Consider the following 25,183-nt stretch of genomic DNA (forward strand, 5'->3'; position numbering starts at 1 on the left):
TCGGGAGATTACCTGCCTATCTTGGAGATATCGAGACGTCTAAACATACAGTTTATATACTCGAAGCTTACATGACAAGAAGGATCGGAGGTATTTTGTAGAAGAGATTGAGAAATCCTCCGACGGAATGCGGCGGATCTAATTTGGCCCATGCGAATATTGGTGGATAATACCGGGCTGATATGGCGTTGCGCGGCCATGACAAGGGTGTTTTGATCAAACAGGCCATGCTCTTACACGGATCACGATTCATAAAAAGCTTACCACGTCATTGTCGATGTATAATTACATACCGAATGGGTCATTTGGGCGAATTGCAATGTACAATGGATATTTGACAAGCAGGCAGTGCCTATAATAGTAAAGATGAAACAGAAACGCTAAATGTTGGATATGTGACCACGCCAAGAGCTCGATATACAGAGAGAAAGCAGAACAGAAAAAAAAAGAAAAAGATAGGTAGAAACGGGACAAACAAGCGACCCAATGAATCGGCTAGGACTGACAAAGAAAGAAGCTAAAGCAGACTTGGTAGAATGGCCTTTCCATCAGAAACACCCACAATATTGGCAACCAGCACCTCGCTGGCATCATCCAGCAAACCCCTGGACTTTGCCTTATCCACCCACTCCTTCAGGCTCAAAACATCCAAATTGATGCCGTTTGCAAATTCCAAGTGCTTCTTTAGCTCGTGGACGGGGATCTTTTCCTTGCCGCAATGATGAGCAAAAGTCAAGCCCTGCCCGACGTCATACAAGGCAGAGGTGATGCCTGCTGCAACGTCGTCAACAGGAACAAAGTCAAAGCTGCCTTGCCAGGAGCCTAGATCAGGAATAGCTTGAAGGCTCAAAGAGTGTCGAATGATGCTCTGCATCAAGTCGGTATGGGGAGCATTGTTCCCCGTGATGCTGCTGGGGCGATGGATCCAGATAGGCAGGTTGGTGTTCTCCGTCACCTTCTCCAAGTACACTTCGCTCGCCCACTTCGTGGCCGAATAGCCATTCGACCCATCAGTCGGGGGTTTGTGCTCGGAAACGGAAACGGGGGGCAGGCCATCCAATCCAGTGAAGTTGACAACTCCAGCAGAAGAAACATAGTGCAGCGGAATTCCTCGGGATGCGGCGAGAGACACAAGCGTCTTCGTGCTCTCAACGTTTGGTTCGCGAAGGGACCAATAAGATTGGAGGAATGACACCGTCGCGCCGTTGTGAATAATGCGGTGCACGCGACTAGAAAGAGTGCTAAAGTCGGATTCCGATAGACCTAGAGTCTTATTTGAAAGATCACCGGAATACTGGATAATCTTTGGTGACTGCACTGCTAGAGGATGAATTCCGCGGAGGGCGACACAGTGCACCTTGGAAACGCGTTCGTCTGCAACAAGGTGACTGAGTATCGATGATCCGAGGAACCCAGTGGCTCCGGTAAGCAGAACTTCAAGCCCCTCGTAGACCTGCTGGAGGGAATTGCCATCGGCAACTGGGAGAGGCTGAACAGCTGTCTCCCGTTCCCAGTTAATCATTTCGTCTACCTCGGACGACTGGAGCTTAGCAGCCATGTTGCCTAGGCTACTGGACTGGAAGAGCTCAAAAACGGAAACCTCTGTGTCAAACGCTTCCGCAATCAATCCACGAAGTCGGACCATGAGAAGAGAGTTGCCACCAATGGAGAAAAAGTCAGTGTTGGCGCCAATTGTAGCAGCATCCACTGCAGGCAAGACCTTGAGCCAAAGCTCTCTCAACTTCAATTGCACAGCGGTAAGTTGTCCAATCTCAGCACTCGAAGAGATGCTTGGAATCGGCAGCTTGTCCAAAGCGTATCGATCGAGCTTTCCCGACGAGTTCACGGGCAAGTCATGCACGGCAATCATTCTGGCGGGACGCATGTATGCCGGGAGGGGCAACTTGTCTCGAAGCTGCTCCAGGGTTCCAGGTGCAACTTGCTCCTCCTTTGAGGACGGAACAACAAATGCTGCTAAGATGTCCTCGGCGGTGTCCTGCCCCCTTCGGAAGCTTACTGCCGCATCACGGATGACACCTTCGCTAGCCCTAATGATGGTGTTGGCAATGTCGTTAAGCTCTACTCGGAAACCACGGAGTTTGACTTGAGAGTCACCCGCGATTCGACCAAGGAACACAAGACGGCCATCGGGAAGGAATTTGGCCTTGTCACCCGTGCGGTACAAGTGGCAAGGCCCATATGGATCAGGCTGGAACTTTGCAGCAGTGAGCTCACTGCGATCAACGTATCCCTGAGCCACGGCAGGGCCACCGACACAGATCTCTCCCGGATACCCGACCGGAACTGGCTTCAAGTTCTCATCGAGGATATAGGTAGAGTAGTTCGGTAGCGACTTGCCAATGGACGGGTTTCGAGTGTCACGCGGCGCTGAATCGCTCAGCTCGTTCTCACCAATGCAGTTGTTGATTGTGATTTCCGTTGGACCGCAGCCGTTGAAGAGGCGCAGGTGTGGAGGCTGCACTCGGAGGAATGTGCTGAGGAGGTTGGACGACATGAACTCTCCAGCAGAAAAAGCAGACCGCCAATAAGTCGATTGGCGCAGATAATCAGCACCGTACCTCAGAATCATGGAATACTCGGTGGGAGTCATCCAGGTGTAGGTGATCTTTTCCTCGAGCATGAGCTTCGAGAGCTTTGCCGGATCTCGTCGAGTCTCCTTCAGCGCAATCACGAGTGTGCCTCCAGAGAAAAAAGCCTGGCAGATTTGAGCTAGCGACAGATCGAATCCGAGCGACGACTGTTGAAGCACTGTTTCCTTCTCCAGACCGTATTTCTTGTAAACGCCGGCAATGTGGTACATCAGGTTGGCATGCGACAGCATGACTCCCTTAGGAATGCCAGTTGTACCACTGGTATAGAGGATATACGCTGTGGCAAGGTGATCCAGCTTGGGTGCATCGACGGCGGTTGCCAGTGCAGTGGCCTTGGAAATGGAGACAAGTGATGCAGACGTTTCAAATTGCTGAACAGATGGCTCAGTCGCGTCATGATACACCAACAGCGATGGCTGGCAATCCTTCAGAATCAAGTTCAAGCGGGGCACCGGGTTCTGCACATCAAGCGGCACGTAGATGCAGCCAATTTTCTGAATGGCCAGCAGAGTACAAATGGCATCGATGCTAGGCTCACAGTAAGAGCCAACTCTCTGGCCTGGCTTGGCGCCAGCGTCAGTCAAAAGCTGCGCAATGCCATTGACTCGCGCCGTAGTATCTCTGTATGAGAGCGTAGCACCAGAATCGTCTCTTATGGCGGTTGCCTCGGCTTGCCGGTCCGTCCAGTGATCAAGCCAGCCGGGCAGGTGTAGAATTGCTGGCTCGTATGTATCGCCTCGAGCGAGTTGCAGACTGAGATCCAGACTTGAGGTAGGGGCAAGGTTAATAGCGTTGACGGCTAAGTTTGGTTCGCGCGACAACGCGTCGAGTAAATGCGTGTATGTATTAAGAATTGTCCTCAGATCATGATCGGTATACAAGTAATCCTGCGTCTTGAGCGAGAGAAGCACTCCACCATCTGGGAAGCTTTCAACCTCAAAACTGAGGTCGTAGGCGTTTCTGGCATCTTCGAATCGAATGGTCTGCGCCTGGCATTCCGCAAGAGGGACGGACTGCGTTGAACCCATCTTGTAGTTGAGAACCACTTGGAAGAGCGGGCTGTGGTCTGTTGAACGAGGCACCTTGAGCTCATCCAAGAGTTTATCAAACGGTACCCGAGAATGCGCCAAGGCTTGGTGAACCTTGTCCTTTGCCGTAGTAGCTAGACTGGCAAATGACTGTGTGCCATCAGCCTTGAAGCGGAGCGGCAATAGATTGACAAAGAAGCCAATCGTATCGAGAAACTCTGAGTCATTCTTGTTGGCGTCCGTAATTCCAATGCAGATATCGCTGGTATCTAAGAGGCGAGACAAAAGCGTTTGTGTAATAGCCAGGTGAAAGTGGAAAGGTGTGACATTCAAGCCTCGCGACGCCTCCTTGACCTGGGACGCAATATGATTTGGAAGCTGCTGTGTCAGAGCTCGGGTATTGTACTCGGTCAAGGGAATACGAGCTTTTGTCTCGGTGAACTGGAATAGCGGTAGCGTCTCGGGAAGCTCAGAAAACTCAGCTTTCCAGTATGCGAGATCATCGCTCCATGTAAGGGTCTTTTCCTTGATGGCGAAGTCAATATACTGGTGCTTAAGAGGGCGCAAAGGCTGTCCAGCATAGGCCATTGCTAGGTCCTTGACCAGAGTTTGGGCGCTGAATCCATCAAAGGCAAGGTGGTGGAAGCCAAGCACAAAGAAGTACTTGGACTCTGATTCGGAGATGATGACAGCCCTCATATTTTCTCCGTTTTCGAGGTCGAATATGTGGTCGCGCATCTTGGCAAACTCGCATTCAACTGTTGTGCCTGTCTTGTAGTCGAGTTCGAAGATCGCGTCCGAGAAGACGGCTTGCGTCGGCGTATTTGTCTCGGGATCGTTGTAAAGACATGTGCGGAGCGATTCGTGTCGTGCGATAACTTGTCGGAAAGCATTGCGGAAGTCATTGATCCGTAGTCGACCAGTGATGCTGTAGGAAAGCGTCACGTTGTACGTTGTAGGATCTTGAAGGAACTGGCGTAGGAACCACAGTCGGCTCTGCGCAAAGGACATTTCAGCCACCCGCTCGATGTGCAGCTGCTCCCGCTTCACCTTGTGCTCAATTTCAGACAAATCGGATGATGATCGGGGAGGCGAAACACCACGACTGGAGACAGAACTGGATCCGTCAAAAACAGATGGTGCAGTGGACTGAGCGGCCGTCGTAATCGCCGAGGCGGGAATGAGCTGAATGGGTTCCGTGACCTGCGGGATAACTTGAACTGGTTTCTGGTGAAAGTTAGTAACCCATCTTTAAAAACACTCGAACGCATGACATACCTGTTCGACAATTACCGGTGTAGCTACTTCGGTTGGTGTCTCAGTACCAATTGTCACCTTACCTGCAGCCTCTTTAGAGAGGTCAGAGACTGATGCTCCGCTGAGGACCCTGAGGACTGGCACGTCAACATCCAGCTCCTTCAAGAACCAGGAGCGAATCTCGACGGCAATCAGAGAGTCGACACCCAGATTCATTAGTGACTGTGACACTTGAATGGATCCCTTGGCGGCCTGCAACATTCGTTCAAGCTTGGTGCAGAAGCCCTCTTGGATGAGCTCCTCTGCTTCCTCAATGCTAGTTGCTTGAGCTAGACGCTGAGCCAGTGACATGTTGTCTGCCGTTGTTGTCTCTGTCTGGCGGACTTCGCTGAGTGTATGGTGGGAAAACTTCACGTTATCTTGCCAGAATAATCGCTGTGCGTCTTCACGCAGGCTGTGGCGGTCCAAGCCGGTGATGAGCTCAGGTGAATGATTTGCCTCGAGTCGACCAACAACAATGGCCTCGGAAAACATGTCGAGAAAATCTTGCTCAGGAATCGGCATGTAATTGTATTGGCGCAAAGTGCTCTCGTAGATGCCGGTGGTAGACACGTAGCCAACACCCAGGACCATGCCGATGTGAATAACGGATGCAGCAAGTCCTCTTCGCCGGCGCTGTTCCGCAATGGTAGACATGAACAGATTCGCAGCGACATAATTGGACTGACCACGGTTGCCAACAATACTTGCAAGAGAGGAAAACATGATGAAGAAGTCAAGAGGGTGATCGTAGAACAGCTCGTCGAGGTTCTTGGTACCGTCCACCTTGGGACCGAAAACTGTATGGAAATTTTGAGCTGTCATTTCACCAAACGAGCGATCGGACAGAACCATGGCTGCATTAACAACACCCGCAATCGGGGGCATATCTTGCTCAATCTGGTCACGAGCTGCCGACAGGGCAACCTTGTCCGCGACATCAAGGCCGTAGAGGTTGACCTCGGCACCTAAGGCGGCCAGTTCCTTCAGCCAGAGCTGGTCAATCTTGCGGGGATCTCGTGTCGTAAGCGCGAAGTATTTGGCACCTTGTGATGCCATCCACAGACAGAGAGCCTTACCGAGGCCACCCGTACAGCCTGCAAGGAGATACGTATGGTCACTTCGGAAAAGCGTTGAAGGGTTGAGAGGACATATCTGGGATGGAACAGCCGATGCATCGGAAAAGTCGACAATGGTCGAGTAGGTCGTCGCCGATACGGTTTGATTAACAAGATCAGCCAGAGGAATAACGTCCACCTTTGAGTAGACGGATGGCTGCAGCTGTGCCAAATCAACGAGTCGCCTCACAGCTTCTGCAACAAGGATTGGGTCCCCCTTGGGCGAGTGAGGGAAAAAGCTTTGCACATTCCAGTACGTGCAGCCCTCGGGAAGGGAATCAGCCCAGTGGGAAACCGAAGCAAAGTCAACGATAAGTCGTGAAGACGCAGGAATAGCGTTGCGCAGGGTCTTCTCGGAAGCGTACTTGTGTAGGCTGATATTCTTCACATTCAGACCAGCCTTGGCTGCTTTGCGCTTGAGCACTGCTCCGAGGAACTTGTCACTCTTATGTAGCACGACGGTGCTTCCAAGTGGAATGTCAGAGATGAGCTGGTCAGCAATCACAGCTGCCGTAACGTCTTGAAGAAGAGTGGCAAAGTTTGAGCCTTCGGCCACCTTGAAGACGCAGCCAGAAGGCACGCTGATGGTTGAACCGTGGGCGCTGGATAATGCGATGACGCTGATGGCAGGGTTGTGCTCTAGATAGCCAGCGGAAAGGAAGGCAGAAGTGGCATCGTGGAGGCGGATGGCAGACGCGAGCGAATGCGACACCTTGACCTTGACGAGATTGGCATCCACTGGACGAAAAAGAGAGGCCTCGCTGTTCGACAGAACATAACGATCCCCTGTGGTGATGATATCAATAACGTTAGTCTTAACGGATCCCGTGTTCTTGATGGCCATTCGCCGGGCGTTCAAGCGGTCGTTGAGAAGCGTGTCGGGCAGAATCCTTAGCATCAGCAGCTTATTATCCTTGACGAGCAACTCGGGTTCGGTAGTCCACACAACTTCGCCATTGAACTTCCGCTGAGCCGCATAGGCGAGGCGAATGACAGCTTCAGCAATGATCGAGATGGAAGATTCGGTAATGTCATCGTCAAAGTCTATGTGCTGGACCGAGACGTGGGGATACTCGGAAGACAGGCCTCTGCAGAGGCCAACTGAGAGATTGCTGTACGGGTTATCGGTGCGCGCTTTCCGTGACACCCACAGCAGCTGTCTGCTCTCTGGTAATGCTCTCTGAAGGGCATTCAGTTTCTCCTGCGAGAATCTCTGCAATACAGGCTCATCCAGATCTTCCAAGATGACAAGCGTGGTCGTGGTCACAGCCTTGTCTGCTACATCCGCAATCTTTTCAACCAAGGTAACCCGGGGATGCAGACCAGGGATAGCTGATAGTATCTTGGCCGTTCTGGATGCGACATTTTCGAAGCTGCCGCCAACAATGGTGATGGGTGGGCAAGTCCAGACAGGGTGTTGGGCCGAGGTCAACAGCGGCTGCCGCAAGAGAGCGACGTCCTCGTCAATGGCTTGCGAAATCATGACAGACGTCATGTACTTGGACTCGTCAATGAAGTCATTGATTATGTGGTCAACACCAGAGAATCCCGTGTTTTTGAGCAGCGAATCCCACTGTTCTCTGGTAATGGTCGGTCCGTAGCGACGGCCGTCGTCGCCTCCCAGCCACCAACCTGACAAGCCAGCCATCATCAGCTTCACACGGACAATGTCGCTCGTGACCTCAAGCAGGAGCAAATGGCCGCCGGGCTTGAGCAGTCGACGGACGTTCCTCATGGTCTCCGACAGGGTCTTGGTCGCGTGCAGCACATTTGAGGCGATGATAAAGTCAAACGACTTCTCCTGATATCCTTGTTCAAGAACGTCGTTTTCCGCATTCAGAGGTTTGAAGATCATCTTGTCGGCCCAAGGAGAGAATGCCTCGGCAGCAGCTTCGAAAAAGCCGGTTGAGATATCGGTAAATGTGTAACTCTCGAATGTAGTGCCCAGGGCTTCGAGAATTCCTTTCGTAGCACCGCCCGTACCGGCGCCAATCTCGAGGATCTTCATACGAGGATAGCGATGCGCAACCTGTTTGGCAATGCGGCCCATAAAGCCGTTTGCTCTTTGGAAACCCAAACCGAACTTGTAGAACCTGTTGAGGACGTCGTCCTTGATCATGTGTTCCAGCATGGTGGTCTGGCCGCGTACTACCTGGGCAAGGTGCTCTCCCACGGCTGTGATCAGCTGAAGGTCCACCTGGTCGGGGAATCGGGCTCTTTGTTGGTGCAACCAGGCGCCTGTGTCTGACTTCCACTCCTTTCGAATTGTAGGATGCGTGCCCTCTTCAATCCAAGGGAAGAGATAGTCAATCCATTCGAAGATGCGTTGGAAGTGCCACTCCATGGCAGGAACCTCGCTGCGATCAATCTCGTCGTTGAGCCGGCGAAGGTAGTAGTACGTGAGCCTCTCGCAAAGGTCGACAAGTTCCAAATCGTCGGCGGCATCTCCACGTGTGGTGGGAAGTGACGCAACAGCGCTGGCAATGTCCAGTTCCCACTGAGGCCGCGTGTACAGCTCTTTGTAGTCTCTTGGGCCTGGGGGCACAAGTGAGGTGCAAGTCAGGCCCTCCAATTGCACAATACCTTTGTTGGAGCCAATCTCGAAGGCACCAAGGTCTGCTGTCAAATTCTGCGCCGACGATTCTGTGATATATGAGTCGACAACAAGCTCTCGCGCTGACTCGACAATGCGTTTGTTGACGATACGCAGCTTCTGGAGCCTTGTGGGAACAAAAGGACCGCGCAAGGTTCCGTCACCAGGCCAGCAGAATGCCGCAAATAAGGACTGGAAAGCCGCGTCGAGGATGGCAGGGTGAATGATGGTGGGCAGCTCCGATCGCTGAGTGACGGTCGAAGTCGACATGCCGGACTTGCGCTCGATCGCTTGCAGGGCACGGAAAGGACCGGTGTAGTTCAATCCAATCTCAGTCAGCGAAGTGTAGAAACGCTCCGTCTCAACGCTACTGAGAGATGCAACAGGGGCAACGCGACGAGGGAGAGGTTCGTCGTCGCCGTCAATATCGCCAAATACGACTCGCACGCTTCCCGAAGCATTGCACCGCCACGGAGCGTTATCGCCAGCAGGAGAGTAGCATGCCCACTCAGCAGTGATTGCATCTCCATTGGGTTTCGCTGGCTTCAGCGTGAAGATAGTCTCTACACCCGGCGATTCATCAGACAGCGGGATGGCATTTCCGATCTCGACGTCGTACAACTCAATCAGCTCGACTTCGCGGCCGGCACCAAGCGTCAAGGAGTTGGATGATTCAAGCGCCATAACCAGATACCCAGCAGCTGGATAGATGACCTGCCCCTCGACTTTGTGGCCATCGAGCCAAGGCAGCTCTTCGAGGCGGAGGATGTTCCTCCATACCATGCTCTGGTCAATATCTTCGGTTGAGCGGTCTCCCAGGAGCGGATGGCGAGCATTGGGCTTGCTGCGAAAGTTGCGAGACTTGCGAGACTCTTTCCAGAAGGACTGCGAGTGATCCCAAGGATATGCAGGAAGGGCGGTGAGTTGTGGCGAGAACTCAGGGTTGAACGCTTTTGAGAAGGCGCCCAGGTTCGTGCCTGAGGTTCCGAGGCGCGACCAAAGAAATCCGAGCGCCTCACTAATCGACTCGACATCGTGCTTCCCACGGCTCAGCACGCCCTGATACGGCAGTTCGGTGCCGACAGTTTGTTTGTATGTCTGAGAGAAGGGCGCCTTGAGTGCTGGGTGAGGCCCGACTTCGAGTACGACGTCGCAGGGAAGTTCACCGTTTGCAGCGAGCTCAACAGCCATCGAGAACAGTACGGGATTTACCATGTTGTCTTTCCAGTACTCGCCCGTCAGCGCATCGATCATATCGCCCTCCATCCGGTCGCCGTATACGCTGGAGAACCAGGTGCAGCCCTCGCGTGGCTGCTTCGGCCGGATGTCGCACGCCGCCAGAGACTCCATGTAGGGTTCTGAACAGGGTATCATGTGGGAGGAGTGATACGCCGTGTCGACCTGCAAGAGGCGTGCAAAAGTTCCTCGCTCCTGGAAGATAGCCTGCGCCTCCTGAACCGCGTCTTTGTCTCCAGAGAGCGTGACGCTGGCCGGGGCGTTGCTCGCAGCGACATCGATCCGACCGGAGAAGTTCTGCTCGCAAAAATCAGATGCCTCGTCGTACGAGAGGCCAACAGCCATCATGGCTCCTGGCTTGCCGTTGTTACCACGCGCGAGCTTTGCATGGACGCCTCGGTAATAGGCGATGCGAATAGCCTCTTCCGCAGAGATCATGCCAGCAGCGTAAGCAGCGCCGATTTCGCCAGAAGAATGTCCGACCACGACGTTGAACTTGACACCAGCCAGCAACAACAGGTCAACAAGCATGATCTGGACAGCCGTGCACAGCGGTTGGGCAACGGCGGCCTCGGACAGACGAGAGGTACTCTTGTCAACAAGGATCTGGTCCTTGAGCGTCCATGACGGAGGATCGGGCAGACTGTCCAGTGAGTCCTGCAGTTTCTGGAGAGTCTCCGATGCCACATGAGACGATTTAAGTATCTCCCTACCCATAGTTGGCCATTGCGCGCCCTGCCCGGTGAAGACGCCCAGAATGCGCGGCTCGGCCATCTCGGCTTCCACAGTGGTGCCAGTCCAGCTGTCATCATCCAACGCAATCTGAAGCTTCTCGATGAGTCTCTCCCTACTGTATCCCGAGAACGTCGCTCGGACAGCGTGTTGGGATCTGCGCTCGGACAGCGTGAACAAGACATCTTGCAGAGGAGTCAACTTGTTGGAGAGGAGGAAATCTCGTGTGTTGGCCACCATACGCTTCAATGTGCTCGTTGAGGCTGCTGAGAGCACAAGTGGCGTTGGAATGATGGACTCCGGCTGCGGGACCACAGGCCTGGCCTTATCGGCATCGTAGCTCTCGATGATGGCATGCGCGTTAGTTCCTCCGAAGCCAAACGAGTTGACGCTCGCTCGTCGCGGGGTCCCTTCCTTCAGGGCCGGCCAAGGGATCGGCTGCTGAGGCACTTGGAGATTGTTGTAGTAAGGGGCAATGGCGGGGTTGAGCTTCTCGAACAACATGTTGGGAGGAATGACGCCTCTTCGCACGGCCTCACTAGCCTTGATGAGGCCAGCAATACCGGCGCAGCCTTCCAAGTGGCCGACGACCGTCTTTACCGAGCCAACATACAGGACATCGTCGGTGCCAGTTGTTGTTTTGCTTGGGAAAAAGGCGTCATGGATGGCTCGTGCCTCGATCGGATCTCCCGCAGGCGTTCCAGTCCCGTGGGCTTCGAAGTATTGGCATCGATCCTTGTTCCAGTCGAGTCCCGCACGAGCATATGTCTGTCGGATAAGAGCCGTCTGGGACTCGGAGCTAGGAAGCGTGATTCCATTGGTTCCTGGATCGAGGCGTGTCAGTTTATCTGGTCACAACTGATCTGTCTACAGGTAGATTGTTGCGAAACTTACGTCCGTCAGAGTTTACTCCAGTCTCACGGATAATGCAGTGAATGTTATCCTTATCAGCAACTGCCTGAGACAAGGTCTTGAGGATGACAACTCCGAAACCCTCGCCTCGCGCATAGCCATCGGCCGCAGCATCCCACATTCGGCTTCTGCCTGTGGGCGACAGCATGTGCAGCTTTGACTCCGAAATCATCATCTCCGGGCCGAGAATTAGGTTAGCACCTGCAGCACATGCGACCTTTGACGTCCCCATTCTCAGTGCCTGGACAGCCTCATGGACTGCCACCAGACTGGACGAACAGGCTGTGTCAATGGTCATAGACGGCCCATGCCAGTCAAAACAGTATGATATCCTGTTAGAGAGAATACTTCGTGCTGTTCCCGTGGCCATGTATTTGGGCATATCTTGAGGGTCTCGCATCAACATCTCGTGGTAGTCGCCTGTCATGCTACCGACATAGACGCATGTATCAGACCCCTGCAGATCACCCATGGAGAATCCACCCGATTCCAGCGCTTCGTACACTGTTTCCAGCAGTAAACGCTGCTGTGGATCCATGGCCTCTGCCTCGCGGGCATTCGTCTTGAAAAAGGAGGCATCAAACGCTCGGATGTCCTCATCCAGGGTGTAGGCGTGCTTGACGTTCATCAGCCCCTGTCTCTCTCCATCTTCATGGAAGTAGCCGTCTGCATTGAATCTGTCGAGTGGGATTTTCTTGAGGATGTCCTTCTTGTCACAGATCAATTCCCATAGTTTGGAGGGGCTGTTGGAGCTGCCGGGGAATCGGCAACCCAAACCGACGACAGCAATCGGTTCCCCAGAAGCGTGCGGCATTGTGGTGATGTCGATGTTGTAAAGGATATGTGAGAAGATGCGAGAGAAGACAAATGGCAAGAAGAGAATGGAGCCAAGCAGTATCTACAGGATATCAGTGGAGAGGAGACGAGCCTAACCCCTTGAGGTTCTCGTTTCTCATTAGTCGTGTAGCCGGGTTATATACAGTAATTGGACATTGAGCTATGTGGCGCTTCGGAAGCAATACCCCGAATATGAAATGATGTTGATACCAGTATTACATGTTTAGGTAAATGAAAGTCGCCGACAATAATAAGTCTATTGAACATATAGCATATCACACCGTCATATCTGGCAATACGTGTGTCATGCCATCTGTCTTTTTTCTGCTATTCTTGCCTTGTCCTTCCTAGATTCCATTCTGCATCGGTCTATTACGGCCAACTCAACTCAAATCCCAAGATGTTCAAGTTTTTTAAATCAGATTTCTTTAATTTCGAGTTCCTGCGTGTCCTCGACGCAGCTCCATTCTACGGATCTGAAACTGGAGAATGTCTTGTTGCTAGGACTAAGATTACTGACGGCGATCCGGAGAGCTGGTATCATGCCTGGACAGCAGAGGCTGAGCGTGCAGTCAGCGTAGGCGAAGACGCAGTAAAACATGGGGATCGAGTCGAAGCTTCTTGGGCATTCATCCGCGCATCAAACTACTACCGCTCCAGCGAGTTCTTTCTGCATTGCAATCCGCAGGATCCCCGAATCCTCAACGCCATCCAGAAGAGCTCTGATGTCTTTGAGCGGGGGGCGAGACTTCTGGACGGCGAGCTCCACATTCTTGATATTCCATTCGAAGACAGCATTTCGTTGCCTGGGAGACTCTTTCTTCCCCCTTCTCATAAGCAGGTGACGGACAAGCTGCCTATTCTAGTCCAGATGGGTGGCTTTGATTCGACGCAGGAAGAGCTATACTTTTACGGACCAGCAGGCGGACTACCTCGGGGCTATGCTGTTCTAACCTTTGACGGTCCCGGTCAAGGCATCTCTCTGCGCAGAGATAAGACTCGCATGGTCCCTGACTGGGAAAGAGTGACGGGAAAGGTGCTGGACTACCTCGAAACTAAGCTCGCAGCAAAGCACAACATAGATATGGGCAGGGTTGCTGTGCTGGGAGCATCGCTGGGAGGGTATCTGGTGCTGCGAGCTGCCGCTGATTCGCGAGTTGGAGCAGCTATCTCGACAGATGGATGCTATGACCTTTTTGACGTTACAAAGAGTCGAATGCCCAATTGGTTCATTGGCGGCTGGCTGAGCGGATGGCTAAGTGACGGTTTCTTCAACTTTGTCGTCAACCGACTTGCGGCATCCAACTTCCAGCTTCGGTGGGAATTTGGCCACAGCATGTGGCTATACGGCGTGAACAACCCAGCCGACGTCATGAGACAGATGCAGCGCTTCTCACTCCGCCTCGAAGATGGAGGAGAGTATCTATCCAAGCTCAAATGCGCTACCTTGGTAACGGGCGCTTCCGACACGTTCTATTTTACCCCGGAGCTCAATGCCGAGCGTATCTTTCAGAAGCTGAATCATATTGACAGCAGCAATAAGGAGCTGTGGATCGGTCAGGGAGTGAGTGGAGGGGGCCTTCAAGCAAAGATTGCGGCTCTGGCACTTTCTCATCAAAAGATGTTTGCCTTTCTGGACACGCAATTTGGAATCACTCGACCGTCCCTATCTTGAACACGGAGATACCTCGATACATAGTGGTTTATACTAGGGAGAACTATTCAGAACGTGAATTATCGATAGACCCGAACTAGCACAATCTCAATGGTGCTAACCGTAATAGACCTCTGGCTTCTCCGATCATTCGACTCCAAGCGCTGTCCTCTCGCAAGCCTCAGTCTGATACTTTTGCAGAGCCAATACACCTTCTCTGTAGTTTTCATGGCGAAAAAACTCTCCGAATGCTCCGCTCGGGGCCTAACATAAGATCCAGACCTCCCAAGAAAGAAGCACCAGGACTCATGCACTGAGCTCACTCGGTTCACTAAGACCCAGGGTTACAAGCTATCTCATTTCATCGGATCAGCCAACAATTGGACCTCACGACCATGACGACCATCGGCACGTTGTATTCCTACCTTCCGAATGCACGATGTCTCAAGGTAGGTGATATACGTGCCCTGCGCCTTGCGAGGAGGATTACACCCAGTCAACTACATCATCACCAGTTTCGCCAACATGGGCTGAGGCTGACCATCATGTATCCGCAAACAGATCTTCGCCGCGGCTAAGATCAACGGCGTTAATGTCGCGACAGCGTCAGACTACCAGCACATGGTCACTAATAAGACGCCCGAGTTCCTGGCAAAGTTCCCCATCGGCAAGGTTCCCGCGTTCGAAGCCACCGACGGTACCACAATCGCCGAGTCTGACGCCATCGCGCAATACGTTGCGGAAGTCGGCCCTCGCTCCGCCCAGCTGCTGGGAGCCGATGCCCGCGAGAGGGCCAGGGTCCGACAATGGATCAATTTCACCGACAGCGAGGTGTACGGTAACATGATGGGCGTCGTGCTCTGTCGGGCCGGATTCGCGCCCCATGTGCCAGAGAAGGAGGCGGCCGCCGCTAAAGGGCTGAACTTCGGGCTGGGGGTCGTCGAGAAATGGCTCACGGGCCGGGAATGGCTGGCCACCGACCAGCTTAGCTTGGCAGATCTGACGCTGGCTGCCGCCCTGTACTGGGCGTATATGCACTACCTCGACGACAAGAGGAGGGAGGCGTATCCGCTCGTGACGGCGTGGTATCTGCGAACCATCGGCGCCGAAGGAGTCAAGGATGTGTTTGGGCCGCCCAATCTGGTAGCTGCCGCAAAGGAATTCGAGCCATAACATACATGTAGTAAGAAGGAGCCCCACGTGAGCCTGAGCAACCAGGCACAGTCCATCGGGGCGTTTCTGTTTGGCTCCATGAAGAGATCGGAGACAATGAGTCCTGGAGCTTTTTATTAGACAGGGAATAAAAGTAAGAGTGGAAAGATGACAACTCCCGGGGCTATGGACAAACCCCTGTTCAACTCCATGCGCCAATGTATGGGAACAGTTGGAATCCATGCTAGTTTCTCCGCAGGACGTATGGAGTACTACTCCGCATGCTGACCAAGTGACACATCAATGGAGCTAGGCGCTGTCAGCCATGTGGCAATCCAGATGCAGTAATTTTTGCGGCGTTTACCGCGTTTCAATGGGGTGGCGGTACTTCTTACTTTCTAGAAGGAAGCGCTACCGTGCGGACGCTCGATGGCAACCGACCCACGATCGGCGAAAACAAGGGAGCGTTCGTGGTCCGACAACTCGGGAAATCCTGAGTTATGGGGAGACAGGCTTAATGTACGATAACGTATACTAGTCTTGCGCCATGGTGGTGCTCGTATCGAGTACCGTGATTTGTGGAAGTGATTTCGTGCCACTTGTCGGAAAGCACGACGCAATTCTGGTCGCTCACAAGATAGAAATCATATAAAATAAGTCTGTGGATGAAAAAAGGTGTGGAATATTCCGAATAAATTTCCAAAAGCGGAACTCACAAACGAACAGTTGCAACCGCAAGGAAAGCCATGGTTCGGATTGCACTTGCAGGAGGCTCTGGGGGCGTAGGACGAGAGATTTTGGATGCCCTCCTATCCACCGGAAAACACGACATCACGATAATCTCTCGAAAGGCAAGTAATTCACAAGACTATCCAACGAATGATGCTAATAAAGTGACAAGGGAAATAATGTTCCGGAGTTACAATCGCGAGTATCATGGGTGGTTGTAGATTATGCCGATACCCGAAGGCTGGTGGACATCCTGCAAGGCGTGCATACAGTCCTCTCATTCATCGTAGTAGCTCAAGACAAGGGCAACTCAGCGCAGCGAAATTTGATTGACGCATGTGTCAAAGCAGGCGTCAAACGCTTTGCTCCTAGTGATTGGGCAGGGTCTGTATACTTCGGTCTGCGCGCTTTAGTACTGTTGCCAAACACTGACATTTGACGCGTTTCATAGAGCTTCCACTAATGGCCTGCCATGGTACGCGGGTAAGACCGCGATAGAACAGTATCTGAAAAAGATAAATCAGGATGAAGCGGTTTGTCTCTGCGCCACAGTCGAGCGAATCAGCTTGCTAACGTGGAGGTTGACGTTGTTCCTAGGTCCTTGAGTACTGCTGCTTCCGACCAGGAATGCTCATGAACTATCTGGCCTTCCCTCAGAAGACGACCAAATATGCAGATATTTGGGGCATCCACATCGATATGGATCATCATCGGGCTATCATACTAGGTGATGCCAAGAGTCCCGGCTATTTCAGCATGACGACGATGGAAGATGTGGCAAACATCGTTGCCAAGGCTGTTGACTATGAAGGAGAATGGCCAACGGTGGGAGGGATACGAGGCGACCGGATCTCCCAGCAAGAGCTCATTGCATTGGGAGAAGAGATTCGAGGTAATTGATCCTTATTATCCTGTCAAGTGCTTCATTAACATGAATGAAACAATATAGGTGGAAGATTTGCTGTCGAAACAATCAAATCTGTCCAAGCTCGTGCCGGCAGATTAACTGCGAGCTGGCACCCAAAGATGGAGCACCCTACGGTTCCTGAGGAGCTGAGAGAGTCGTCGGCAAAGATCTTTACAGCCAAGACGATTGTCTCTATTTATCAGGGTAGCTGGGAGGTGTCTGATGAGTGGAACAGCATTTTCTCCGACTACAAGTTTACTACAATTCGGCAATTTCTTGAAAAGTGGTGGTCAGATGCCGAATAGCCAATCATCAGGAGACAAGGAAGCCTATATGGTGAATTTGAGAAATGATTAGAGAAAATGTTTTGATCTCTTCGTTCTACAACGTGGCCCAAGGTCCAAAGCCCGTCTCCATATCCTAATCAGGCGGAGCTCAATGTGTAAGGTATAAGTTGCGGAGGAGGACGAGACACGGTGTACCCTAGATAACGACTGCCAAATTTTGAACCCAAAAGAGGAAGAAGAAAAGAAATTCAGAATTTTTCGCATCGTTAAAACACTACTACGACATGGCTCCTAACCTGTAGCTCATGACAGTGAACGTCAAAGGTAATCTCCTTGCGCATAGGTTTCATGCGAAGTTGCAACAGACCTCTCGTGCTCCAGATTATCGTACTTTGGAGTAACTACGGTCTAGGAAGAGAGGATCTCACAATGTACCGAAGATAGAGGCACGCTATCTATAACGAATAGGGCAGAAATGGAATTGATATCTAGTATTATTATAGTTATTATAATTATTTCAAAGGAAGAAAGAAGAAAAAAGCGGGGAGAAAAGCGGGGAAAAATAGCATAGAAAAGACTTGGAAGAATTAGACAAGGCGGGCTGCTAATGAGCGAATGCGAATATATCAAAATCATGCCATATCAGCATCACTCAGGGAGGAAGAGGCGGCCCGAAGTGGGAATCGGACTCGAAGGGCTGAACAACGCCGATCGTGGAGGCTGATGCTATGTCTTTCGTGCAAGGGTTCGGCGAACAGGGTAACATCCATTCATCCGAAGGTTGTCTGATGCTCAAAACATATCGGACAATTTGCTATAACCTGGACTGCTAACAATGGATCGCAGGGCTGGTTTTATAAACTACGAACGCAAAGGCGACAATACTTGCAACGCTGGTGTATTACAAATTGTATGGTTGTATGCAGTGTTATGAAAGTTAAGGTATGTAAGGTATCTGTTGACAGGAAATTCCATTTGATCGCTACCTTATGTACTAAAGTAGGTAGGTCACATCAATTCGAGCTTCACTTTTGTTCTGCCGGCTTCTCCAACTCCACGCTCGTGGTCTCAGTAGCCGGCTCTGAAGAAGATGCCTCCTTGCTTCCACTCTCTAGCCGGTACTCGGTGTTGAGCTCGTCACGTAACTTGTACGCCTTAAGTACAACGGCGAGCACGACACCAAAGACGGCAAAGCCAATGGACCCCTGCCAGACAATCTTCAAGCTCGACACGTACAGATCAAGAATCTTCTGGTGAAGAGCCGCATTGCCCACGAAAGAGGCCACAAAGGTGCGGGTGGCGTGCTCATATGCTCCGCCGCGAAGCAACAGCTGACGCACCGAGGCATCGGAAACGGTACGAGCAACCTTGTCAGCGTGCGCGTTGAAGATGGCTGAAGGAATGGCAACACCCCATATGGATCCCAGGTTGCGCAAAAACGTCCACGTAGCCGTGGCGAGTGCGACTTCGGATTCTGGCAGACTGGCCAAGATGGCAGGCAGACAGCTGGTGAAGACGAAGCCGCAGCCAAAGCCGAAGATGATCTGGAAGCCGACCCAGCGGCCCGTCGAGGAGTGCTCGTCAAGCAGGGTGAAGAGGCCGCAACCAATGGCCATGAGCGCAAAGCCAATGTAGTGCCATCGTCGGTACCGACCAGTCTTGGTAATCATCACGCCCGAAATGATGCCGGCAGGTGCCGTCGTCGTTGCGATGGGGAACAGCATGACGGCTGATCTGGCAGGGGTGGCATTGAGCACGGCTTGGAAGTATACCGGCAGGAAGTAGCACACCCAGAAGAGGAGAATGCTGTGGACGAAGCTGATGGCCAGTGTCGCGGCCGCTGTCCGGTTTCCAAAGAGACGCAGAGGTATCACGGGTTCCTTGACCCAGGACGTTGCTTCGTAGCCGAAGAAGCCAACAAGGCCAACGAAACCCAGCACCAATGGAACAATGGTTCGCCATGATGACCAAGCGTGCAAGGTTCCTCCCCATGTGAGGGCTAGCAGGGTTGAAGTGACGGAAGCCGTGAGGATGGCGTATCCAGCCCAGTCGATGCATGCAAGACGCTCGGCAATGGTGCCCTGGCGCGGGTTTCGCATTTTGAGAAGCACCAGCACCAAGGCAAGCGTCACGCCGGAGATTGGCAAGTTGAGGTAGAAGATCCAGCGCCAGGTGACGTGCTGTGTGAAAGCACCACCAATGATGGGGCCAACCACGGCGGCAATGGCCCAGACCGAGCTTATAATGCCTGCATACTGTCCTCGCTCACGCAGAGACACCAGGTCACAGACGACGACTTCAGACAAAGTCGCGATGCCGCCGCCACCAAAGCCCTGGACTGTCCGTCCGGCAATCAGCATGCCCGTGCTTGTAGCGGCTCCAGAGATGGCGCTTCCCGCAGCGAACAGGATCAGAGATGTCACGGCAGCAGCTCGGCGGCCAAAGATATCGGCAGCCTGGCCAAATAGCGGCGCAGATGTTGTCGATGCGAGGAGGTACGCGTTGATGATCCATACGTAGAGCTCGCCCGAGTTGAGCTTGGCCGTGATTGATGGGAGCGCCGTCGAAATAATGGACGTGTCAAGAGCGACGAGGAACGTCACGCAGCTGATGGCTACGAAGATGAGCCAAAAGCGAGCGTCCTTTGGTGGCGCCTCAGGCCCGACAGCGGCTGGGGCCGGCCCCGTCTCTTTCTCAACGTCCATGATGATAACTCTCTCACTGGTTGCCTGGATCGAGTCTGGCGGGATGGTGAGTTCAACTTCTTCTCCCCCTTTTTGCGTGCAAGAGATGTTCGAGAGTTAGGCTCCAGACTAAAGCTTTATGAATTTGCAATTGTCGTTTTGCCTCCATCCCTCGCATTTGTCGGCGACTTTCACTCTGTTGGAGAGTAGTATTGCATTTCAAAAGGCCCGACCAAATGGGAAAGTGAAGGACTGACGTGCATCAGGCTCTGGCTGTTAGTGGTCAACTTCTTTTTCAGGTCAATGACTGAGGAATGCCGCACTCTATGGGAAAGGCTCAAATATGTTGAGCAGAGGAAAGTCGGGATTGGCAGACAATCTAGGCAATTTCATCAAATCATATGAGAGGGTTTGCAGACTGTACTACTGATTGGTGGATGAGGAGCGCTGCTTGTTCTGATGTCTCAGCGGGACGAAATTGGGACGACAACTACATGTATTGCGATAGGCCCTAAATAGGTAGGTTTAATAATCGGTAGTAGATGTTACTAGAGTATTTTCTATTATCAAGTCTACCTAGATAAAGTTTGCCAACTGCCGAGGAATTAGAGTTGACTTCGCTTCTTCCTCGAAGCCTTTGCGTAAATTGAATGTGAAGACCTGTAGTTCTTCAGCAACGTTTACGAGATGAGGTACATATTGTTTGCGGCTGCACTAAGCGAATCCATACAAAGTCGCCGAAAGAGTCGCCCATTAAGCGCTGGCCTTACAAAAAATACTACAACGTACAGAAAGGAATGCTAGCCAATGATAATAATAAGAGTCATCGCGCCTGCGGCATCCCAGTAACAACGTCCTATGTCTAATAATATCATCGCAGCCGGAACCATGAGTAGTATCGATTTCACCAAGTTTGCAAACATCGTGAACGGTGTACCTCGCACGTCCGACAGTTTCTACACTGGTACAAACGCGGCGACGGGCGACTCGCTGTGGCAGACTCCTGTCGCTACCAGCGAGGATATCGACGATGCGGTTGCTGCTGCAAGAAAAGCATTTGGTCCGTGGGCGGCTAAATCGTACAAAGACCGAACCGAATTACTTGAAAAGTTTGCCGATTTATACGTGGCACATGCAAACCAGTTTATTGAGCTTCTGGGCGCAGAGACCGGACGAAGTGTAAGTATTGAGGAACTCAGCATGACAGAACCACAGCTCATATCGAGTCTAGGTTCAAGTGAATGCAATTGAGGTGCATTGGGCGGCAAACTGGTTTAGATATCCATGTTAGTACACCAAAAACTATTAGTGATTGGAACAAGCTAACCTTTTTTGACAGCAAAGTACGAAATCCCCGAGAAGAGACAAGAGGACGAGGGGAAATATACAGTCACCCGATATGAGCCCCTGGGGGTGGTGGCGGCAATATGTCCCTGGAATTGTGAGTCTCTCTGTCTCAGCCGCGGAGATCGTGTTGCTAACTCAACGCTTGCCCTCAGTTCCTCTAATGCTCGGTACGTTGACCCCAGTTCCAGCTCATCACTGTATTCCTAATGAATACAGCAATTGGCAAGATTGCTCCGGCGGTAGCTACAGGAAACTGTGTCATTGTGAAGCCTTCGTAGGTACTCCTGGCATCGGCAAAAGAAACCAACAATGTGACAGATTTTGATTGTAAACAGGCCCTTTACTCCGTATACAGCGTTGAAACTAGTGGAGTTGGCTCAGCAAGTATTTCCTCCAGGAGTCATCCAAGTCCTGGGAGGAGATGATCAACTGGGTCCCAACATTGTCCGCCATCCAGGAATTCAGAAGATATCATTTACAGGATCAACAACTGCTGGCAAGAAAATTATGGAGGCCTGTGCCGGGACAGTTAAGAGGCTGACCCTAGAAATGTACAGCAGCTTGCCGAGTATCCCCCTGGACAGACGAATCGATAGCTAAGAATGAGACATACAGGGCCGGTAATAACGCATCGATCATTCTTCCGGATGTCGACGTTGAAAAAACTGCACCCTTGATAGCTGCGGGCCTATGGTTCAATGCAGGTCAGATATGTCTCGCCAGCCGCCGATTGTACATCCACGAATCCATCTACGAGACCTTTGTCGACGCACTTACACGAGCCACAAACTCCACCGCCGAAGATGTCGTGGCCAACGTCGGGCCTGTACAGAATAAGATGCAATTGGAAAAGTTAAAGGCGTTGTTTGAAGATATGAGCAGCCGCGGATATAGAATCAGAACGGAAAAGGCCGGGATACGCGATGGGCAAGGGTTCTACGCGTTTCCCACGATAGTAGATAATCCGCCTTCTGATTCGGTTATTGTCAGGGACGAACAGTTTGGTAAGTCTATTAATAAACGACGTACCTAAGCAACTACTGATAGTGGCAGGCCCCATCATACCATGTGTCCCCTTTTCAGATATTGACGAAGCAATCCGTCTCGCCAACGACACAGAAAGTGGGCTCGCGGCGAGCGTTTGGACGAATCGACCGGAAGTTGCCGAGGACATTGCGAAAAGACTAGAGGCAGGGAATATTTTTATCAATGGGCCTCCTCAACCAGATCCGTTTGTTGCGTTTGGGGGACACAAGCAGAGCGGAATCGGGGTTGAGTATGGGCTTGAGGGACTGTTGAGCTATTGCCAGATCAAATCGATATACTATTATCGGTGAGACAGTGGCAGGCAGCAATTTCCCACATCGGATGGAACTAGACAAGTTTTGAAGGTAATAGACTTACGTGAAAATGTCACTTTTACACTTTCTCATTCTACCTCCTGAATTATTTGTTGTACAGGGCATGTGCTAGTGATTAATGCTTTGCCTCTCCTGGGACGCGCAAAAACAAGCAAGCCATAAGCCGCTGATATCAAGGAAAACTCACATTTTGGAATTGAAATCACCCCTTGTCAGCAGCACACACTGCTGTATTTCGCATTTGCTCACTATCGTCCAATATGGAGCCCCTCCACTCCCTGGTTGATATGCACTGGAAACCCATCGAATCGCAAGCCCGACACAACCATTCCGTCTAGGCTTGTGATACCAGCATCGGCGAGTTTCCACAATGGGAATCGAACGACATTGCCAATCGCATCATGCTACTCTGACAGCTCCTGTAGGAAATTTAGCTTTAAAATGATATGCTTGCCGCAGAGCAAACGCTGAAGAATTGCGTTGCTCTCTGGAGTCACATGATTGGCGAAATGGACGCAGTAGACTGGTCGTCGATCCAGAACAGCCTCACCCCTACAAGGGTGGCCCTAGCTGGTGTTTTCGTCGTTTTTATCCTTCCGCGCATCTTTGGTGTAAGTTTGAGAACGACATATTCCCGCGAACGAGTGGTGAGCTAATTGTACCAGTTTCTGAAAGCATTCTTCTCACCCATTCAGAAAATTCCTGGCCCGTTTCTCAACAAGGTCACATCATGGCCATTTACTTTGTCAGTTCTGAGGGGAGCAAGGTATGACTTCTTCTCTCACATTGGCAACGAAGATATTGACAGTCCGTAGCCATCACTTCACAGATAGGCTGCACGAGAAATATGGCCCCATCGTCGTGTTAGCACCGGACATGATCTCCGTTTCTGACCATGCTGAGGTGAAGCGCATCATCCAGACGCAAGACTGGCATAAGTCAGAGGCCGTCTATGGCAACTTCAGACAAGATCCTGAGCGTCCGACGCTGATTGCCTTTACCGACAAATCGGCTTACTCGGTGCGGAAGCGCATGATTTCATCCATGTTTGGCATGCGCTACATCCGCAGCATGCAGCCGCTCATGCTGGAATGCATCAGCGCAGCTGTTGACAAGCTTGATGCGCTTTGTGGAGGAGACCAACCGGCTGAAGTGGACATGCAACATCTCATACAGAGCTTGGCTGTCGACATCATTGGCGTCACAACGTTTGGCCAGAGCTTCAAAGTCGTGCAAAACGGGTCGCACCCTCTGCCAGACCAGATCAAGAAGGCGCTGAAGCTGGCTGGAGTGCTGATGCTTGTGCCCTGGATTCGAAAGATCCCTTTCTTGCCGGCTCGTGATCCCTATGTCGACAAGTTTACGTCCGATGCCGTGGAGAACCGAAGGGCAATCCTCAAGACGAGCAACAAGCAGGATCTGCTGCAGAAGCTCGTAGAAGCTGGCGATGATGCTAAAGGCTCCACCTTCCGCCGCTCAGACATTCAAGACGAGGCCGTTATTTTGCTGACTGCGGGCAGCGAAACCACGGCCAACGCAGAGATCTTCACGCTCATCATGCTGACGAAGCACAAAGACAAAATGGCCAAGCTTGTGGCAGAGGTGGACGAGTGGTATCCGCCTTCAGATCCCGACAAGATCGTCGACTGCGAGTACAGCTTTACTGGAATGACCTACCTTCAAGCCTGCATTGATGAAACGATGCGTCTCGTGCCCGGCCAAGCAACGGGTAGCCCCCGAGAGTGTCTGAAGGAAGAAAAGGTTTTGGGCTACAGTATCCCCAAGGGAACAACAGTCTTCCCATCCACCCAGAACGTCCACATGGACGAAAAAGTCTGGCCTCACGCGACGGAATTTCTGCCGGAGCGCTGGCTGGACATTTACGCAAAAGGGAAGACGAACGAAGTTCCCTTTTGGCCCTTTTCCGCCGGCAGCCGCGTGTGTATCGGAAAGCATTTCGCGCTGCAAGAGATGCATTTGACGCTAGTTAGCCTCTTCCGGCGCTTCGAGTTCGAGTATGTTCCTGGGCAGGATGAGACCACAGTGTTTCGGGTTGCGCAGCAGCTTGAAGCTCCGCGATACATGATCAAGGTGAAGCGCCGCAGCTTCTAACCCTTACAGCGAAGACGCCGCTTTTGTCTCCTTCTCAGTTCCGTTACGAATGACTACTTGTAGCATAGAGGAATAATACAGATTGATCCACTTGGCAAAGCGTTGTCGAGGCGACTCTGTCATACCAGCCGGCAATTATAAGCTCGGAGTATTACCATCCAACGGAGACAGCGGTTAAAGCATCGTTTTGCTGCGCTTACAGTTCTCCTGTGCTGACATAGCCGTATTTTCCGGTCAACTTCAGCTTTGCGGAATATCATCAAGGCGTACTCCGCGATCTTCAGTTTTGCGTCCACCCTAGACATGGATTGCAATTTGCATGACACAATCCAAGCTCTTGGAATATATGTCACCTATAGCGCAAGGTACCGTGTGAAATGAAGTTTGGTCAATTTACGGGTAGCCAAGCGTCCGATACTACTACCTGGAGCCCAAGTCGTAAAATAGCACAGTGTCGGTGATATTCCACCGATTCGTATATGGTGGCCGTGGACTACATCACATAGCGTAGTTATATATAAACATATCCATACTCTCTACGAGGATCCTATACACCTCAAGCCATTACCTAGCCAACGTTACAGTG

The 25,183-nt window shown here is 51.8% G+C and overlaps 6 protein-coding genes across 6 annotated transcripts; 4 read left to right on the forward strand and 2 right to left on the reverse strand.

Annotated features, from left to right (window-relative positions):
• Positions 1 to 517: 517 nt before the first annotated feature.
• Positions 518 to 12,341, reverse strand: BBK36DRAFT_1107986 (hypothetical protein; the record flags this gene model as incomplete). The annotated part of the gene is made up of 4 exons (XM_024889323.1): positions 518 to 4,843; positions 4,928 to 6,674; positions 7,206 to 11,439; positions 11,510 to 12,341. The coding sequence occupies 4 exons, from the start codon at positions 12,339 to 12,341 to the stop codon at positions 518 to 520; spliced, it is 11,139 nt and encodes a 3,712-aa protein (XP_024753446.1).
• A 423-nt stretch (positions 12,342 to 12,764) lies between these two features.
• On the forward strand, positions 12,765 to 15,191 carry BBK36DRAFT_1108773 (hypothetical protein; the record flags this gene model as incomplete). Its single annotated transcript, XM_024889400.1, has 3 exons — positions 12,765 to 13,987; positions 14,181 to 14,184; positions 14,580 to 15,191. 3 exons carry the CDS (start codon positions 12,765 to 12,767, stop codon positions 15,189 to 15,191), a joined length of 1,839 nt encoding a protein of 612 aa, XP_024753447.1.
• Positions 15,192 to 15,916: 725 nt separating this feature from the next.
• BBK36DRAFT_1109270 (NAD(P)-binding protein) lies at positions 15,917 to 17,111 on the forward strand (the record flags this gene model as incomplete). Its single annotated transcript, XM_024889452.1, has 5 exons — positions 15,917 to 16,063; positions 16,090 to 16,283; positions 16,351 to 16,432; positions 16,497 to 16,791; positions 16,849 to 17,111. The coding sequence occupies 5 exons, from the start codon at positions 15,917 to 15,919 to the stop codon at positions 17,109 to 17,111; spliced, it is 981 nt and encodes a 326-aa protein (XP_024753448.1).
• A 1,007-nt stretch (positions 17,112 to 18,118) lies between these two features.
• Positions 18,119 to 19,798, reverse strand: BBK36DRAFT_1136808 (major facilitator superfamily transporter; the record flags this gene model as incomplete). The annotated part of the gene is made up of 1 exon (XM_024893103.1): positions 18,119 to 19,798. The coding sequence occupies one exon, from the start codon at positions 19,796 to 19,798 to the stop codon at positions 18,119 to 18,121; it is 1,680 nt and encodes a 559-aa protein (XP_024753449.1).
• An 867-nt stretch (positions 19,799 to 20,665) lies between these two features.
• Positions 20,666 to 22,461, forward strand: BBK36DRAFT_1107441 (aldehyde dehydrogenase; the record flags this gene model as incomplete). Its single annotated transcript, XM_024889251.1, has 8 exons — positions 20,666 to 20,956; positions 21,009 to 21,063; positions 21,117 to 21,218; positions 21,277 to 21,291; positions 21,341 to 21,398; positions 21,460 to 21,675; positions 21,740 to 22,128; positions 22,178 to 22,461. The coding sequence occupies 8 exons, from the start codon at positions 20,666 to 20,668 to the stop codon at positions 22,459 to 22,461; spliced, it is 1,410 nt and encodes a 469-aa protein (XP_024753450.1).
• A 533-nt stretch (positions 22,462 to 22,994) lies between these two features.
• On the forward strand, positions 22,995 to 24,597 carry BBK36DRAFT_1164692 (cytochrome P450; the record flags this gene model as incomplete). The annotated part of the gene is made up of 3 exons (XM_024894676.1): positions 22,995 to 23,096; positions 23,151 to 23,251; positions 23,301 to 24,597. The coding sequence occupies 3 exons, from the start codon at positions 22,995 to 22,997 to the stop codon at positions 24,595 to 24,597; spliced, it is 1,500 nt and encodes a 499-aa protein (XP_024753451.1).
• Positions 24,598 to 25,183: the final 586 nt, after the last annotated feature.

The sequence above is a fragment of the Trichoderma citrinoviride genome (genome assembly GCF_003025115.1).
Source record: "Trichoderma citrinoviride strain TUCIM 6016 unplaced genomic scaffold BBK36scaffold_1, whole genome shotgun sequence".
In the NCBI taxonomy this organism is placed as follows: domain Eukaryota; kingdom Fungi; phylum Ascomycota; class Sordariomycetes; order Hypocreales; family Hypocreaceae; genus Trichoderma; species Trichoderma citrinoviride.